At 44.1% G+C, this 19,316-nt stretch overlaps 1 protein-coding gene across 2 annotated transcripts; it reads left to right on the top strand.

The window, feature by feature from the left end:
• Positions 1-1,583: 1,583 nt before the first annotated feature.
• On the top strand, positions 1,584-19,038 carry LOC129189216 (pre-B-cell leukemia transcription factor 1-like). 2 transcript variants are annotated; one of them, XM_054790679.1, is made up of 9 exons: positions 1,584-1,922; positions 2,339-2,412; positions 13,173-13,420; positions 13,600-13,790; positions 13,925-14,060; positions 14,411-14,459; positions 15,324-15,436; positions 15,568-15,657; positions 17,292-19,038. In XM_054790679.1, exons 1-9 carry the CDS (start codon positions 1,780-1,782, stop codon positions 17,382-17,384), a joined length of 1,137 nt encoding a protein of 378 aa, XP_054646654.1. In that variant the 5' UTR covers positions 1,584-1,779; the 3' UTR covers positions 17,385-19,038. The 2 variants fall into 2 exon arrangements, with proteins under 2 accessions (XP_054646654.1, XP_054646653.1); XM_054790678.1 differs by having other exon boundaries at positions 14,411-14,573.
• The last annotated feature ends 278 nt before the right edge of the window (positions 19,039-19,316 follow it).

The raw sequence follows: 19,316 nt of genomic DNA, 5'->3' as shown, positions 1-19,316 counted from the left end.
GACAAGAAGACGCTAAAAGACAAGATGACACTAACAGATGCTAACAGACAAGAAGATACTAACATATGCTAATGGAGACGAGACGATACTAACAGGCGCTAACAGAGACAAGAAGATGCTAACAGACAAGAAGGCTATTGTGAAGGTAATATCAGTGTGGCTTTCTTGGGATGATTTCATGTACGCGCTCACGTGGAAGAACTTCCATCAGGCAGCACGCGGGTTATCTTTTCGTTCATTTTATGTTACTGTACAACAGGGGTCTCAAACTCAGTTTCACTGGGGCCCAGTGGAGGTAGCGTCTGGGTGAGGCTGGGCCGCATCAAGTATTGGGAGTAGGGCTGGGAATCTCAGGGTACCTCACGATACGATACAATTCACAATACATCCATGTGATAACACCACTGTTAGTTCAGTGTTGGTGTTTACTTGCCCCTGTAAGTATGGAAGGAACACTGAGCTTGCCCGGATGTTGCAGGCTGCAGTTACACTACTCTTTGATGTCCAGTCGCGGGCCGCAAGATACGATTTGGTGGTCTGCGAATGGCCCGCGGCCCGTGAGTTTGAGACCCCTGCTGTACAACAAAGCCTCCACTAGGTGGTCTAATGGTTAGCATGTTGGCCACAGTCTGGAGATCAGGAAGACCTGGGTCCGATTCTCCCTTGTGTGGAGTTTGCATGTTCTCCCCGTGTGTGTGTGGGTTTTCTCCGGGTACTCCGGTTTCCTCCCACATTCCAAAAACATGCAGGTTAGGTTATCTGGCAACTCTAAATTGTCCATAGGTATGAATGTGAGTGTGAATGGTTGTTTATCTATATGTGCCCTGCCATTGGCTGGCGACCAGTCCAGGGTGTACCCCGCCTGTCGCCCGAAGTCAGCTGGGATAGGCTCCAGCATGCCCCTGCGACCCTAATGAGGTGAAGCGCGTTGGAATTTGGATGGATGGAAAGCCTGCACTAAACATTTAACGAGGCAAAGCAATCAAACGTAAACATTTTTTTTTTAACTTTTCACTTTGTTTCATCATTAAACAACATAAAAACTTAGAGTGCAGACCTCCGTTAAGGAAAAATGGTCCACAACATGTCCCACTGCAGTCCTGTAGTTAGCAGCAATGCACATGACAGTATAAATAGCAATGGCCACAGTGGGTCACTACCCCACTTGGAAGAAGCTTTCATGAGGCACCACTGTGATTTCATAGAGTAAAAACATGGCATGTTACTGAGGCAACAACAAGTAGCATCTAATGTCACATGTGACTACTTTGGTTGTAGACCGCCATGGGACTGGTCCATGTGTAAAAGCTTTGAGTGTCTCAACGTGTTTTTATAGATGCCAGTCAATAAGAAATAAAAATATTTAAATCAACTTATTTGAAGCACTGTAAGCCACTAGCAGCATGGCTGCCATGCGTGGCATAATGATTATAATGGGTTTAATGACGTATTAAGGTTTTTGTTGTGCATCGAGTGGTGTTATGGGGGCGGGGGAGGGGGGGGGGCTGACCTGTGACGTCACCCCTCCTCCAGCCTCCAGGTGGGGCCACACGCGCTCCCATTCCAGCTCGTGTGGGGTGGGCGGAGCCTGGCTGTGCTGGTGACAAAAAGCCCCAGGATGGAGCGCGGGAAATAAAGGCTCTTTTTCTCCCCGTGCACTAATTAGTGAAGTGGCGGGAGAAGCTCACCTTCACAAGCGGCACCTCCCGGCGACGCGTGCGCGATCATTCACGCACCACAGGGAATCTGCCCTGCCTGTGTTTTGCGTGTGCGTGTGTGATGGACGAGCAGCCGCGGCTCATGCACGCTCACGCGCGGGTCGGCATGGACGGAAGCGAGCGAAGAGACACTGGAGACATTGGAGACATTTTACAACAAATTATGACCATCACTGACCAAAGTCTGGACGAAGCTCAGGCCAGGTGACTATTTTCATTTATTGCAATTATATAATAATAATACTAATTATTATTATTATTATTATTGCTGTATTTTCCTTCTTATGAAATATCCATTACCGAAACTGAATTGTAATTAGAATTCACTGTATGTTATCAGTTGCATTTAACACAGTCAATTATGCTGCTTGATTAAAAAATAAATAGTATACTTTGATAATGATTTAATGAATTATGAATGAATGATTTGAATCCATTTCCTAATGAATTATTCAATGAATGCATTTCTTCACACTCCCACTTTAATTTCTAGCCTTAAACAAATGCTGTTGAAGGATATATATTTTTTTTAATTGGAGAACTTGTTTCAACTTGGTTACGATAAGTGATGTTAAATATGATACCTGTTTTCCCTGTGTGTGCATGTGTGTGTGTTGCAGGAAACACGCTTTGAGCTGTGACCGCATGAAGCCAGCGCTCTTCAGTGTTCTGTGTGAGATCAAAGAGAAAACAGGTACCCCCCGACCCCAACCCACCTCACACACACACACACACACACACTTTTTTGTCCTGGTGTGAGTATGAGACATGTCAGCCATGTTTGATGATGATGATGATGTTGAATTTTCGAGAAGTTACCAGCTCTGCACACACACACACACTGAGCACATGCGCCGGCTTTGTTTACATTGTGATGTGACCTGCTGCTCTCATGCTTTGTTTGGGGGGGGTAGAAGGCCCTCTTGCTTGGTGTGTGTGTCGGAGTTCATCCAAAGTTCAAGTAACTCGCTAACTTCATGTCTGCCGCGAATGTTATCACGCCGTCTTTGTTTGTTTGTGTTACTGTGTCGCGTGATTATTGTGTTCCAGTTATGTGTATTGTTGTGTGGTTTTGTCTTGAGTGGTTATCCACACACGGTTCCTGTCATGTGACCTGCTGTCATGTTGACAAGTAAATATTTCTACATATTCATCAGAGTGGGGCATCCTGTCATCTCGGCAGCTGCATTCACTCACATGCACACGGGCACACTAACACGCTTGCGTGAACGTTTAACCTGCCAGGGTTGGCAGTGAATGATGACAAAAGTACAGGAAGGAATGTTCAAATGTGTTCTTTCATAGCAGGAAGTTGTTTGGTCTCAACAACAATGTCCTTGTTAGTCTGTGACCTGACCTTTGGTAGCATGCAAATAATGTAAAAAACAAAACTTGAATGGTTGTTAAGTTCATTAGATATTATTAATGTATTTTGCACCAGTCTGGCACCAGGGCAGCGTGTTTCCTAATTAGCAGGGGTGGGCAATACTGCAAATGTTGGCATCGACACAATTCGACACATTTCTGGCAAAACTGATACGAGGCTTAATGTTGTTTTTTGTTCAGCAGTGGTTTTTGTCCTTGGAACTCTGCCATGCAGGTCCTTTTTGCCCAGCGTCTTTCTTATGGTGGCGTCATGAACACTGACCTTGACTGAGGCAAGTGAGGCCTGCAGTTCTTTGGATGTTGTTGTGGGGACTTTTGTGACCTCTTGGATGAGTCATCGCTGCACTCTTGGAGTAATTTTGGTTGGCCGGCCACTCCTGGGAAGGTTCACCACTGTTCCATGTTTTCACTATTTGTGGATAATGGCTCTCACTGTGGTTCGCTGGAGTCCCAAAGCTTTAGAAATGGTTTTTTAACCTTTTCCAGACTGATATTAATCTCAGTCAGGTTGTGTTTTCACAGGGGGGGCAAATCACTTTTTTACCTGGGCCATGTAGGTTTGGATTTTTTTCTCCCTTAATAATGAACAGTTTCATTTAAAAACTGGGATTTTTTTTCAGTTGTGTTGTCATTGACTAACATTTAAATTTGTTTGATGATCTGAAACAGGTAAGTGTGACAAACATGAAAAAAAAAGAGATCGGGAAGGGGGAAAACACTCGTTCACACCACTGTATATACACTCCTGATCAAAATCTTAAGACCAGTTGAAAATTTGCAAGAATTTACATTTTGCACTGTTGGGCCCGAAGTCAGCTGGGATAGGCTCCAGCATGCCCCCGCGACCCTAAAGAGGAGAAGCGGTATAGAAAATGGATGGATGGATGGATCTTAAGGAGGTTCTAGAGCTTCAGAATTCAAAAAGTAAAAATGGGTGTGAGACAAAAAAGATTTTTGAGTACCGGTAAGCAATTTATTGCAAACCAGCATTCAAGTGAAATAGGCTGTTCATCAGCTGATCAAAAGTTGGAAATCCCCCTAAAATAGAAATTAAAATATTCAAAAAAGGACTCAGTCATGAGTAGCTGTACCATTCTTGTTAATCACCTCAAAAATTGGTTTGGGCAAGCTTGATGCCAGTGTTTCCAGGAGGCTATTGGGAATGTTGCTCCAGGTGGTGAAGATGGCTTCACGGAGGGCATCCACTGTCTGGAACATTTTTGTAAACTTCCCTTGCTGTCCATCCCCAAATGTTGTCAATTAGATTTAGATCAGGGGAACCCGCAGGATGCTCCAAAAGAGTGAGGTTTTTCCTCTGGAAGAAGTCATTTGTCAGGCGGACATTGTGAACTGTAGCGTTGTCCTGTTGAAAAAGCTGAAGTTCCATTGAAGGAAAAAGCACCCCAGATCATGATGGAGCCCCCTCCACTGTGCCGTGTGGAAATCATCTCAGGTGGGATCTCCTTGTCAAGTGAGTAATGTTGGACGCCATCAGAACCATCAAGGTTACATTTTTTCTCATCAGAGAATAAAAACTTTCTTCTGCCTTCCACAACTGCCATGTTTTGGTACTGTTGTCCAAATTCCAAACAGGCAGTTTTGTGGCGTCGAAGGAGACGAGGCCTTTCAAGACGTTTTTTTCTTCTTAAAAGTCTTCTCTCGCAGATGCTGTTATTTGGACGGCACCAGTAACAACCTTCATTTGGGCCGAGGATGGTCCATTGTCTTGTCGGACAGCCAATCGGATCCTCTGGCTCAGGGCCAGTGATGTTTTTTTTGGTCTTTTTTTTTTGGATAACCCTCAGCATCTTTGATGAAGTTTGAAATGACTGTCCTACTGCGTCCAACCTCAGCAGCAATGGTGTGCTGTGAGAGGCCTTGCTTATGCAGCTCAGCAATCCCACCCCGTTCGAAGACAGAAAGCTTTTTTGCCTTTGCCATCATGAGATCATCACAGTGTGAATACCTGAAACTAAAAATTAATAAATAGTGTAAAATAACAGCCAAAAGGGGGAAAAAATACACTTGGCTGTTATTAAAATACTTACTTACTATTCAAATACTTTTGACACCAACAACATCGTCCATGTAACAATATAAGTAACACAACAAAAACACACTCAAGATACATGTGAAAATAAACATAGAAGAGAACTGAAAAATATCAGTATTATGTTAGTATTGATGTGATATTGATACTAGTCTTGGTATCGATTCTATTGATATTTAGAATGATCTAGCTTTCCCCGACTAATCAGTCACTCAGCTAGCGTCAATTAAAAATGTGAACTTGTTGAGTGAATAAACTGTCTTGTAAGCTGTGGGCTCCCTACTAGTGCATTTAGTGTGATGAACCACCAATGATGTACGTGATCGTTCTTCAAGTTGTGTCGGGTCAGTGTTGCGTTGCCGCGATTTATAAATGTTGCGTAAGTAAACTGTCGTCATCAGAAATTTCTGCGTGTCAAACAAAAGTGTTGCTGACTCAAGGTTTATTTTTATTCCCTCACCACCTTCTGGCGGCCATGTTTGTGTAGTGTAATGTTTCACATGGAGGGGCTCGCCATGTTGTTTTTAGGGGGGTTGCAAATGTAGCCAGGCGCCCGCGTCATGTCGACCCTTAGCTTCGCCAACACATGTGACGTACATACTAGTGAGGTCAGAGGTCAACGGTGTCAAGTAGGTGACCTTAGTGACAGCTCATAATATTCAGTCTGCTTGCTGAAACACTAACGATCAAGAGCTTTGATCGCTATGACAACATGATACACACACAGTTAAAGCAGAGCAAGACCCTGAAATCCCTCCCCTGAAATCAGCACTCATCAACATTTAGTCCACTTTGACCCCACTCCCCAGGCACTAGTGAGCCCCACCCCCCACCCCGCAAAGCCCCCGGCACACCAAGCAGGGAGCCCCCATCTCAGAACCATCCCACCCGCCATACAACCCCCAATCCCCACATACATCTTGCTACGCTTTCAGCTCTCATTCGGCTCCCACACACACATGCGCGCACTCACGCACACACACATCAGACCACATTAAAGCCATAAAAGATTTTCTCCTTTCATTTGCATGTGATATTTAACACACACTACACTCATACAGTGTGCATCATGTCTGCTTAGTGGCTAACGTAAAACTGTATGTAAGGTTAACTAAGCAGCCAGTGACATAGTGTATGTAAGAGTAACATAGGTGCAGAGAGGGTTATGTTTCAAGACCCCCCGGAAATGGTGAAAAAAAACGCAAATAATGGCTGTACCCATAAAGAGCCCTAATCATGCCCATTTTTGATACTGTAATATGCCTCTCACACTGACTAACCAGTATTGTACTGACAAAACGTGCTGTTAGAACACATGATGTAGGTGGCACTATAGCACTGACTGTAAACAAACATACAGTATGTGACATATGTGCTGGAATGGATTGGAATATTCCTCACTACGCTGAATTTGGATTACTTGTGTATTTAAAGTGTGTGTTTGTGTGTCACTTTGTGGTCGTCGAGATAGATGGCGCCAAGGTGGCTGACATTAAAGCAGTCAGGGGGCGGGGTCTGACAGCTGCATTTTAATTGCACTTGTGTGATGTTGCTCTCGGGTCTACGAGTGTCCACTGGGCCATTCCAGAAGGTTCCAAAGGGCGTCACAGCTGACAGCGTTCATGTTTTTTTCATCCCGTGTCCCGTCCCAATCCTCACATGTCGTTAGCAGGGCCCGGCAGGATCCTTCAGCAGCGGCCTAATGAACTCCTCCGTGGTGCGGCGCTCTCGCCTCATTATCCGCCTCAAGGTGTCACATTAAAACACCCCCCCAACCCCCCTTTGTGACTTCCTGCTTGTTAATGAGCAGCTGACCGTGCTATTCTAACCTCTGCCTGCTCGATGGCGTCCACGTTTCATTTTAGACGCACCGTGAAGCTAATGGAGCTTATTTACTTTTCATTTAGTTGTCATGGCGACAAAGCCTTACATCACTTCCCAGCAGGCCGCCGCATGTTGATCTCCACCAGACGCTAGCGTGGCGCTCATTATCGTGGCATGGTGATGTCATGGTTGCTTCATGATGTTGTGATGGTAACGTCATGAATGATGTCTGGAAACCATGAGCTATGATGTTGCGATGCGGCATGGTGATGTCGCGATGGTGACATGTCATGATGAGGTTGTGATGGTGGTACAAAGATGTCATGATGGCGCCGCGATGATGTCATGGCGAAATCAAGATGATGTTGTGACGGCAGCCTGATGTTAGGAAGTTGTCATGACGGTGGCATTATGATGTCATGGTGGCTTCATGATGATGTCATGTCAATGTTGTGACGGCGGGATGAGGATGTCAGGAAGATGTGATAGTGGCACGACGATGCCATGGTGGCGTCATGATGCTGTTGTGATGATGGCATGATGATGTCATGGTGGCATCATGAAGTCAGGAAGCTGTCGTGATGGCAGCACAATGATGTCAAGAGGAAATCTGATGGCGGCATGATGTCATGATGAAGTCGTGATGGCGGCATGATGTCATGTTGACGTCATGGCAGCAACAGCTTACAGAGGTGCGTTATCACCTCAAATCGTCGTAGCTCATTAGTAACATGAACGATTGCCCAGTTAGCGCCACCCACTAACTGGAGGGGTTGGTCTCTACATAGCATGGTATAGCATACTAGTGACATTGTGACTGCGGCATGCACTTCCTGTTTCTTCACACATTGACTTTCATCTTAAAATGGTCTTTTATGTTTCCAATTCCTGTTTACGTTTCCATTGTTAGCCTGCCGCCAAACTTCCCTTTTCATTTCACGTCCTGTAAAGCATGTCGATGCTGTTTAATATGTTGATGAACGCTCTGCAAAATCAAACAGTTGAGAAAAAGCATTGGTTCTGGTCCAAATGCGCCAACATAAGCTGTCATGTGTCACACCAGCAGCAGGAGGTTGTTGGCCGCAGGTGTCCATCATGGACTATCAGTATTGTGTTTGGTGTTGATAGACAGTGTTTGCGAGCAAGATAAAAGTTGTTGGTAAGCTTTGCCTGGTCTGAGGTTCTAGTCTAACAGGACACTCTTCTTGTCTGAGGACACTTTGTCATCAATTTAAGCATGGCATCTACACTTACTGGGCACTGTTTGACCCTGGAACAGACGATGAACTTATTTCTTATCGTCTTGAATATGGCTTCCTTTGAGGGGCGGGTGTGTGTGTGTGTGTGTGTGTGTGTGTGTGTGGGTGGGGGGTGGTTTTGACCCACATTTGCATGTAGTCTCTGACCTCAATAGGTCCACCTAATGATGGAGGGGTTATTATTGTCTTGGGGAGGGGGGGTTGTCTCCCCCAGTGCCCAGCACCATCCTTTGGACCCCCTCTTGGCCACTAGTTCATGTGATGGCCGTCCATAAAGTGCAAGAGTGTGTGTCTGTGTATTAGAAAGAGTTGTCAGTATGATGCAGTAGAGTTCTTATTACATTAATATGAATTTGTATTGATCTCGTTAGGTGGTGTACCTAATGAAATGAATGTGTGTGTGACGTTTAATAGTCAGACTACCTCGTTAAAGTGGCTAATTAACATTACTAGTAATTAATGTGGAGCAGTGGAACAAGGGAGGGGGCTCTAACCACACAATTGCTACAAGTGCGCTGCTTCAGACTTCATTAATTATGCTAATGAGCGATTAATTACTGCCATTAATGACTTAATCGTTGTGACTTGAAATGTGTCACAGGCTAAAGCGGCCGTCTACTCGGCTTGGGGCAGGTTTGTATGGGGGGTTTGCCATGATAGGCTGTGAGATATATATATATATATATATATATATATATATATATATATATATATATATATGTATATGTATATGTGTATATGTATATATGTATATATATATATGTATATGTATATGTGTATATGTATATATGTATATGTATATGTGTATATGTATATATGTATATATATATATGTATATGTATATATATGTATATGTATATATATGTATATATGTATGTATATATATGTATGTATACATATATGTATGTATATATATGTATGTATGTACTGTATATATGTATTTATATATATTTATGTATATATGTATGTATGTATGTATGTATGTATGTATATATATACAGTAGATGCCCCTACAATGTAAATAATCCGTTCCGACAACCATTATGTTATAGGGTTTTTATGTTATACGAAGCGTAAAATACATGTAAATAGCCTAATCCGTTCCAAGATCTTCCCAAACTCACCTCTTTGGCACTTCAAAATATTTAAAGTCTACCAAATATGGTGGGAAAATATAAGAAAACGTTAGCATAAACATAGTAGAGTAACATTCCAATATAAAATAAGGTAATAAATAAGATTACTGTACATGAATAAAACTGAAAAACAAAAACAATCCTACCGTTCACGAGATGTCTTGATCAGGAGCGCAAGTGGAGGCAGGAAGGAGGAGGAGGACAAGCCTGATTCGAAACGCGACTCAAAGAGTCTAAGAGTCAGCTGGTCTCACAGACAAACGCACACACGCTACACGATAATGCTGTGTGCAAAATTTTAATTTGTAACTTAAGTTAATTGTTTAAGTTAGTTTCAGGGGGACTACGAAGACGAAGGAGGTTGAAGGGACAAGACTGTTTCTCACACAAACTCACGTACGTGCTGTATAAGTGTATGTACTTGTATATACAGTCAAACTTGTCTATAGCGGCCACTAGAGGGAGTCTGCAAAAGTGGCCGCTATAGACAGGTGGCCTCTATAGACAGGTTGGCGTCCAGTTTGAATGTTGACCAGTAGAGGAAAAAAAAGAAAAAAAAGGGAAAATAATAATTATAATAATGTTGACCAGTAGAGGGCACTGCGGACTGCTGATAAAAGTTGTACAGCACTACTAGGCTTGTTATTATCATGGTTCATGGTTTTAATCCTGAACATGCATGAGTCAAACAGTAGCACATCACATAGTACAATTCACAATTTTGCATGTCCAAAAAGGAGTAGGAAGAAGCAAAGTTTATTTAATCCTACCCCTCATCAGTTTCACATCAGTTGCAATACATTTATTCACCTCTTGTTCTTCCAAGTGTACTTTGTAGGTCTACATGACAATGTAGTGCAATCATAGCCAAGGTTTTTACTTACTAAAAGGAAGCTAGAGGCTTAATAATAACTGATAGAATATATCCACGACCCACAGAACAAAGCTGTGCTAGTAATGTCTTACGCTTATTTTTAATATTTTACTTTTTATACGGCAGTGTCATTACAGCTTTAGTTCATCAGGAAGTGACGGGAAGTGACGGTGGGCGTCCCGAGCAGGAGAGCGAGGCTCAGTGCTAGCTGTGAGTTTGGAGAGAGTTGGGAAGTGTGTTTATGTTGGCGTGGATGTAAAGTCCTGCAGTGTTCTCCGCTGTTAATAAAGCCATTAAAGTGCATCGGCGACGTGAGTCTCTCCTTCCCCACAACAAGCGGCATTACGGTATAGACCAGTGCGCACCAGGAAATAAACTGTGTCATTTCTTACAGGCATTGGCTGGACATCTATGTAGTGGGGCTTGTTTAACCTTTGCCTTGTGGGCAAGCAGGAAGGAGAGACGATGCTGAGAGATGTGTGTGTGTTCTGAGCTGCTGTCTGGTGGCCGCGTTCAATAAATAAAGTTGGCAGAAGAAACAGGAGAAGTTTCCTTCTTTGCTTCGGAGCTGAATAACACTGACAAGTTAACAGACTAGTAGCGAACGGAAAAGAAGACGGCTTTGTTTGTGTCGAATACAGAAGATGAGGACTTTGATGGATTTGTGGATGAGGATTGATCAAAAATAACGTGAGTACATTCTAAAATACTTCAATTAAGTACAACCGAACTCAGTTTTGCTCCCGCTGCTGCATGCATGCTAGCGTATGTTTTTTTTTTTTTTTTTGTAGCGTCGCTGGGAGCACGTCCTGTTCCCAGCCTAATTTGCGGTAATGTTTTGGTGCAAATGCTCTTAAAGTTACATGTTTGACCAGGAAATAGCAAGCTCAAAAGAAGACAGCTTTTTTATGTGGAACAACTGACAGTTTGTGTGGATCTTGTGAATGATTGTGACTGAGCTAGGACTCAGTAATTAAAGTCTACACACGACGGCTTCATTGATTGAAAAACGAAACTTTTTCTTGCATGAAGCTTCTACTTGAGTTGGTAATTTGGCTGCTATATTCAGTCAGATATTGACCAAGGGAGACAAAATGGGTGGCCGCTGGCTGCGTTAGACAGGTGACTGCTATACACAGGGTCTATAACATGTAAATTTGCTGGGGGGGATTTTTCAGTGGCTGCTATAGGCAGGTGGCCGTTCTATACAGGTGGCCGCTAAGACAGGTTTGACAGGTTTATATATATATATATATGCAAGACATTTATAAAACTAGAGTCCTACGAAGAACAAACAACCTCATCAAGGACAGCACACATCCACAACACTCATTATTCACACTCCTACCATCAGGCAGACGCTACAGGAGTTTTAAAGTCCACACGCCGCACGCAACACACGCACACACTCATAGCACTTTATTTATTTATTTATTTATTTATTTATATCTGTTTTAATGTCTCTTCTGTTGTTGTTGCTTAATTTATTGGTACATATGTTTCTTATGTTCTTATTCTTTTTCTTGTGTTTTCTTTCTTTTCTTGGGTGAATGAACAGAATAAGAATTTAATTGCTTAGTATAACTGCCTGTTTTACTATGCATATGACAATAAAACTCTTGAATCTTGAATATATGTATATGATAGGCTGTGATATATGAAGTCTTCCTTTCGTTGTTGCTCAGAAGAGGAAGACACTTGATCTAGCTAGCTAGTTAGCTTAGCACACTATGTCTGTTTAGAGGTGGTTTTATGGACGCTCATTGACAAGACACGCACATCCTGTGGACATCAAGAGCTCATCATCTGTGGGGGTGGTGCTCATGTGAGTGGCACCGTGCTTGGCCTGCTTTGAAAGACGTCTTCAATGAGCTTGGCCCACCAAGGACAATTCTAATGACAAGGGCCTACCACTTACTCTCTCGCTCCAGGCCTGAGGCCACACGATGGTCCATCAGGGAGTCGCTTGTGTGTGTGTGTGTGTGTGTGTGTGTGTGTGAGAGCATGTGTGGATGGAGTGGGCGGGGCTAGCCGTCTTCCACCAGGATGTGGTCCAGACAAGTGCATGGACTTGGAATTTTCTAACTCAGGACTTCAAAGTGACACCAGCACCAGCTTTGGATCTACATATTGATCAGAACCCCCTCTGTGTGTGTGTGTGTGTGTGTATAGCAGTGGTTCTCAATTATTTTCTTTCATGCCCCCACTGGGGGATAGAAATGTTTTCGCGCTCCCTCCATTTGAAATACTATCGAGAAACATTTGTAATTAGTTATTTATCTGTAGAGAAATACAGACTGAACTCGGACCTGAAACCAGTGAAATGCAACGCCGTTCTCATGTGGATGAGAGGCTGAAATGATAAAATGCTTTGCCGTTTTGACCTGAAAACATTTCCGTGTGGATAGTCAGCCCCTCAGTTGCCTTTGTGAGTTGATGTTAACATGGTAAACAGTGGCAGGAGGCTTGATAGGAGTGATACGAGTAGCAGATGCTGGCAGCCCTCTCGTGGCTGTCAATGTGAAAAAAACATATATACTTTAAGTCACTCTGGAGCACAAGTTGCAGGACCAGCCAAACCATGAAAAAAAAGTGCGACTTATAGTCAGGAAAAAATGGTAAGTGTCAAATTGCATGCTGAGTACGATAAATACATGTTTGCACATCTGCACTAATACTGAAAGTTCTCCCTGCCTCTCACTCCCCCCTGACAGTTCACTATTTGCCCCACCATTTGAGAAGCACTGATGTGTAGCTAGGCCAACATTAGCAACAATCAATTAGCTGGCCCTTAGCTGATAATGACTGACGTAAACACAGCTTGTTTCTTCATCTTCCATCTGAGGGGTGAGCAGGGCGGGGCTGCAAGTACAGCAGGACTCATTGTCATCACACTGACCTTTGACCTCTCCATGCGCTTCACAGTGCTAAGTATCCGTGGTGCTCAAGAGGAGGACCCCCCCGATGCTCAGATCATGAGGCTGGACAACATGCTGCTGGCGGAGGGCGTGTCCGGGCCGGAGAAGGGTGGGGCCTCGGTGGCGGCCGCAGCTGCAGCGGTGGCAGTGGGGGGCGGAGTCGGTGCGGACAACTCTGCGGAGCACTCGGATTACCGAGCCAAGCTGACTCAGATTCGGCAGATCTACCACACAGAACTGGAAAAGTACGAACAGGTCAGCTGACGACTAACTGTACGCTCTGTCAGGACATTTTTGTTTTCAGGTCAAAGTTGGATCTTGTTGAGACTTTGATGCTGTCAGCGCGACAGCGGCAACCCCCCCAGACCACTCGCGCTTGTAGAACATTGTAGTGCAGCCTGCTCATGCTCAGCCGTGTGTCTGCGTGTGTGCAGGCGTGCAGCGAGTTCACGACACACGTGATGAACCTTCTGAGGGAGCAGTCGCGCACGAGGCCCATCTCGGCCAAGGAAATCGAGCGCATGGTGACCATCATCCATCGCAAGTTCAGCTCCATCCAGATGCAGCTGAAGCAGAGCACGTGCGAGGCTGTCATGATCCTGCGCTCGCGCTTCCTGGACGCCAGGTGTGTGTGTGTGTGTGTGTGTGTGTGTGTGTGTGTGTGTGTGTGCTACTTGCCACCAATCACGTAGCTTCTTCTTTAGTCGGAGGTAAAGCACTTTGTGCTGACGTTAGAAGTTTTTATTTGCCTTTTTTTAGACGTAAAAGACGAAACTTCAACAAGCAAGCAACGGAGATCCTCAACGAGTACTTCTACTCCCACCTTAGTAATCCTTATCCCAGCGAGGAGGCCAAAGAGGAGCTGGCCAAAAAGTGCGCCATCACCATTGCACAGGTACTCCCCTTTGTGGCACTGCTGGGGAGTCACAAGTCATAATCGTTTGATCAGTTGACATGGATAAGAACTGCAGGAACCAGGAGAAGGAGCACTTCGATCAGTTTGGTGCCTCGACAGGCCGCAGTTGACGTCGAAACAGAAAGTAAAAGTAGTCGTTGACATAAGTGCTCCCTGCTAAATGAAAGCATGTTAACTTCTCAGCATTGCCATTTAATATCGGCTAGCATTATCTCTAATAGCTACCAGTTTGCATAATCATGATGGTGACAACTCAGAGGCCCCGACCACCCAGGAATCGCCTGACCAGAAAGATGCGTGATTGATGTTTTTGTGGTTTGTCTGCTCAGGTTTCCAACTGGTTTGGCAATAAAAGAATCCGATACAAGAAAAACATTGGTAAGTTCCAGGAAGAAGCCAACATGTACGCTGCCAGAACCGCCGTCAATGCGGCTAACGCGTCGTCGTCACACGGAAGCCGAGCAAATTCTCCCGCCACTCCAAACTCTGCAGGTGAGACAGGAAGTCTCTGGTCCTGGTTGTGGTCCACTTTGATACGCAAACGTTGGCTTTGATCCACTTGTGACTCCAAGCGGAACCAAAGCTGCTGGTCGCGGGACACTAGCGACACCAATGCCATAGCGACGCCGGGGCCTCAGCCCCTCCCTCCTCATTAATATTCACGTCCTCCCCTGCACTGAGAAGGCAATGAAAGGCTGTGGCGAAAAAACACTTTACGTCTTCTTTGTAAATGCTAATTAATGTTGCGTTTCATTGCCATTTCACTGAGCTACAGATGTCGCTGAAAAGTCAACTGTAGTCTTTTATCTTCAACAGGAATATTATGACTTTTAATGTGATTAGATTATAATGCTAAGTTTATTGTTCAACTCAGTAAAGGATTTATTTTAGCTTCCTTCTAGAAGAGATAGATTACGTCATAGTAAAATAATACTTTTCTCATGCCTTCACTTCTAAACACACACCAAAAACCCACTAAAGCGTCCTGCTGCCGTTGTTAACCAGCATAACATTTGCTAACAACAGCATTCGTGATACCTGCTGTTTCAGTCTCTAGTGTGATCAGACAGCATTAATAGTGTTTTGTGTGTTTTAAAGAGGCCATCCTCATCCTATTAAACACTGCTAACAGATGCCCCTGCTAGCGAACGTGGTGCTCCTTGCTCGCGCGTGCATGTCGCTTGTTCAGGCTGCTGTTACACTAACGCACCTGGTGACTGGACCGCTGGTGTCTCCACGCAGGTTCTGCTGCATCTTTTAACATGTCCAACTCGGCCGACCTGTTCATGAGCGTCCAGTCTCTCAATGGTGACTCATACCAGGGGGCTCAGCTGGGCGCCAACGTGCAGTCGCAGGTACAACAAACGCTAACCGCTAGCACCTTATTTTCTCATTTAACAAGGAAATAGTTTAGTGTCACCATTTTTTTTCATGGGTATGTGAGTGATGAGGTCATTGTTGTTGTTGACTGGTGTGTCGCCCCCAGGTGGACCGTCTGCGTCATGTCATCAGTCAGACGGGCGTCTACAGTGAAGCCGTGCCAGCCAATCACATGTACAGTCCTCAAGGCCTCAATGTAAGCAGTCTTCTTTCCACTCATGTAAGACAAAAAAAAAGAGTCACGTTAGCCTTCTGAGGTTGTTGTGTTGTTTGGGGGGGGGGGTGCTTGTGGCGGCTAGGGTCGCCGTGAGCGACGAGCAGGTGATGACTTTCTGTGATCTCGCCCATGTTGGCGTTTCCCGCCAGCACATACAGAGGAGGATGAAGGCCGTAAGTAGGGGGGTGTTAGAGGGAGGGGGGGTCTGCTGGCTGGCGGCGGGTAGCAGGAGGAAATCCACAGCGACAAGGCGTGTCGGGAAAAGGAAAATCGATACGACAGACACAAGGAGAGCTCCGTGGCGACTGGGACAGCATTCCAAGTGCATCGCTCACGTCACCTTACAGCCTGCTAATGGCGCTGACAGCCAGCGTGCACGCACGTGCACCACATCCTCTCCTTTGCTGTCTGTGCCTAGAGTGTATACAGTGAAACCTGGTTCAAAGGCATCAGTTCCAAAAAGTCAGAGGAAAACCAAAGCATTTTTTTCACAAACAAAATCATGTGCATCCAATTCATTCAGACACTGAAAAAATATGAACAAAAATCCATTTTATAGATGATAATTATAGTTTTACATACAAAAACCAATGACACGTAAAAATGAATGACTAATGAAATGGATAAATTAACATTTAACATCATTTTTACCTTTTATTGAAGACTCTAGTTGGCGCATGGAAGATGACGAGTGAGGAGGAGAGGTTTTTGTTTGGAAGAGGAATCGTACTCCATAAGGACTTCTTCCATTGTTTGTGATCTCTGTTTTGTTAACATCTTTACCCCTTCGCAGCTTTCTTGATTTTGTCTTTCTTCGCCAGGCTGGGATTATTGTTGATGCCAACTTATTCCCGCACATCCTGGCGGGATCGGCCACACGTACGCCACTTCCGTACTTTACTACGAGTTATTTCTTTTAATTCAATAGTGTTACTCACCGTTTTTATCATAGTGCTGGCTTTGGCTGCACGGCGGGTTATTTAGCAGTCATACTCAATACAAAAAAAAAGCACATAGACTGAGTCACCAACGAGTGGGATGCTTTGTTTGGGTGCCGCAAATGGCACATGGGCGAACGGACTAGTTTGTTACGCGCAGTGTTCAAAAACCAAGACGGTGTACGAAAACTGGGACATTTCGTTGAAAATTGTTGTGTGTATGAAAAGCACAAAAAAAACAGGTTTCACTGTGTTATTATTATTATCACTGTTATAATTACACTACAGTATTCATACTTAATGAGGACATGCTGTATCTCTGTACTGTATCTTTAAAATATGCTGTGTCTGAAATAGAATACTTCCGTCAGTACACTTCAATAAGTATACTGTGTACACTGTTTACTAAGTTCCTGAGTGCACACATTTTGAGAGTACAGTGCTGTCCCAAATCCATTACGGTTGTTGTGCACTTACCAAAAATGACGATCGCAATATTTATCCGCTTCTTCTTCTACTTGTTCTTGCTCGTGTGTACTCCCTGCTTCAAGTGAGGCGAGTGAGATTACTCCGTCACTTTTTGTGTGGGAATTAAAAACGATGATTGGAACAACACCAGCTTCACGTCGCGAGTCAATGACATCAGTTTTATCTAATCATGATTTCTGCTTTCAGACAAATGGCGGCTGGCAGGACGCGGCCACGCCATCCTCAGTGACCTCGCCGACAGAAGGACCGGGAAGCGTCCACTCAGACACGTCCAACTGATGTCTGATGTGACTATTTGCCATTTTGTACTCTTTCTCTTGCGGCGTAAGGACATTTCCACAGTAACTCTGCTCCAAAAGAACATTCTTTCTTTCTTAAATGATTGACATTTTATTGTCCACTTTCTGTCCTGTCCTTTGAACTTCCTGTCTTAGCTCATTGTTGACGTTCCATTTCGGGAATGTTGGACATGTGCAAGTAAGCAGAAGCCATCTTGGATTTATTTGTAAAAATGCTGGAAACTTTACGACATCTTTGAGATGTAACGTTTTGCATCACAATGTGACAAGTCTTGCTATTGCCAGGAGAGCTTTACATGGGCGGAGTCCCTATCACGCATCATCTTCTGCCTCAAGGGGAGCCGAAAAAGACAACAATCCCAATAAAGACTTTTTTTTACACATGTAAACACATGTATGGGATCATGAACTCTGAGTTAGTGAAGGAATCTTTTGTCCAGGATAGAATGTTGGCTGTGTTACTTGTTGCATGTATTTTAATTGCTGCACTTTTATAAAAAAAAAAAAAAAAAAAAGTGGCTGCATATGGACAACTTGTTCTTTTCATATCATGAACAGACTAAAACAATATTGCCTTTGTTTGCGCCTCAAGATTTTTTCAGCAGAAACGGGATACTGCCTGACGTAATGACGTAAGGCGGTAACGTAAGTAGTCATTTCCGGGTTTGTGTTATTTACTGTTCTGCTTCCTGCTAATCAATTCTGTTAGTACGTTCACGGGTGCTCGTTCTCTCCTGTAACGTTATAACAGCTGGGTTATTGTTAAAGTGTACCGTCTAAGTAAACACGACGTTTATGTTGGCCGCTGCTCCTTAGCTGTTGTCATCCTCACTTTGCGTTGTTTTTGTCTGTCAGGCCGTCGGTTCTGGACAACTTTGCTCTCCTATCAGGGCAGCTGAACACCATCAATAAACTTCTTAAGAACGAAAAGACGCAGTCGTTTCGCAACCAGGTCATCATCCCACTGCTGCTGTCTCAGGATCGTGATGACGATTTAGCAGTGAGCATCTTTGGCGGGATGGCTGGGTTGGCTGCTCACGAGCTGGCAGGGTTAATCAATGGTAATGTAAAAATGTAGTTTATTTGCCGTAACGGAGGCGATGAATTAGAGGAGTGGACCCGAAACTGAGAATGGAAATCAATAAAGCGAAGCCTGTGCGGAGCAGCCGGGTTATGTGGAGAAGTCTACTGTAAATATGATAGCATTTGGGCATGTGAAGTTATATTTGAAGCTGCTAGTAATTCCGTCTGCGATTGGCTGGCGACCCGTCCAGTTTGTACCCCCGCCTCTCGTCCGAAGTCAGCTGGGATAGGCTCCAGCATACCCCCGCTACCCTAATAACGATAAGCGGCATAGAAAACAGATGGATGGATGAGAGTAATTGTGTAAGATCACTGACGTTGACCAATGGTAAATTATGACGCAAACATGTATTATTTAAAATGGGGCGTGGTCAGCTGCTGTGTTTTTCTGCTGGCAGTTTGTTGACAGTGTCAAGTTTGTCAAGATGTCCTCCGCCCACGATATGTGAGTGATTCCAAAGTTTGAAATGTTGGTTTGCGTAAGAGTGATTTTTTTGTGTGTAGGAGTGTTTTTGTCGCCTGAAGCTACTTCAAGGTTGTTAGTACTTTGAATAGAGGAACTCTTATCTCTGCTAAACATGAGACTTTTTGACGTGGTGGTGATGCTGATGTCACTCTGCATCAACTTGTCCTGCCTCCTCAAACACACACACACTGTTGTTTATAGCACACATTCAGCCAAAATTGAGTTTTTCCAAAATTTACAACGCCTGCAGCCAAATTCTTAGCTATGACCAAATTAGACACACCCAAAATATTAGTTATATGTGAGGCCAAATGATTAGGTATGCCCATAGTTTAGGTACAGACAAATGATTAGGTACACATT

The sequence above is a fragment of the Dunckerocampus dactyliophorus genome, chromosome 10, assembly GCF_027744805.1.
Source record: "Dunckerocampus dactyliophorus isolate RoL2022-P2 chromosome 10, RoL_Ddac_1.1, whole genome shotgun sequence".
NCBI lineage: Eukaryota > Metazoa > Chordata > Actinopteri > Syngnathiformes > Syngnathidae > Dunckerocampus > Dunckerocampus dactyliophorus.
This window is presented reverse-complemented; position numbering and strand designations above follow the sequence as displayed.

Excerpts from the sequence above, each read along its gene's own strand:
- LOC129189216 (XM_054790678.1), top strand. The coding sequence starts at position 1,780 with ATGGACGAGCAGCCGCGGCTCATGCACGCTCACGCGCGGGTCGGCATG. Across the intron at positions 13,421-13,599 it reads AACTGGAAAAGTACGAACAG|GCGTGCAGCGAGTTCACGAC; the intron begins GTCAGCTGACGA and ends GCGTGTGTGCAG. Across the intron at positions 14,061-14,410 it reads GCGCCATCACCATTGCACAG|GTTTCCAACTGGTTTGGCAA; the intron begins GTACTCCCCTTT and ends TTGTCTGCTCAG.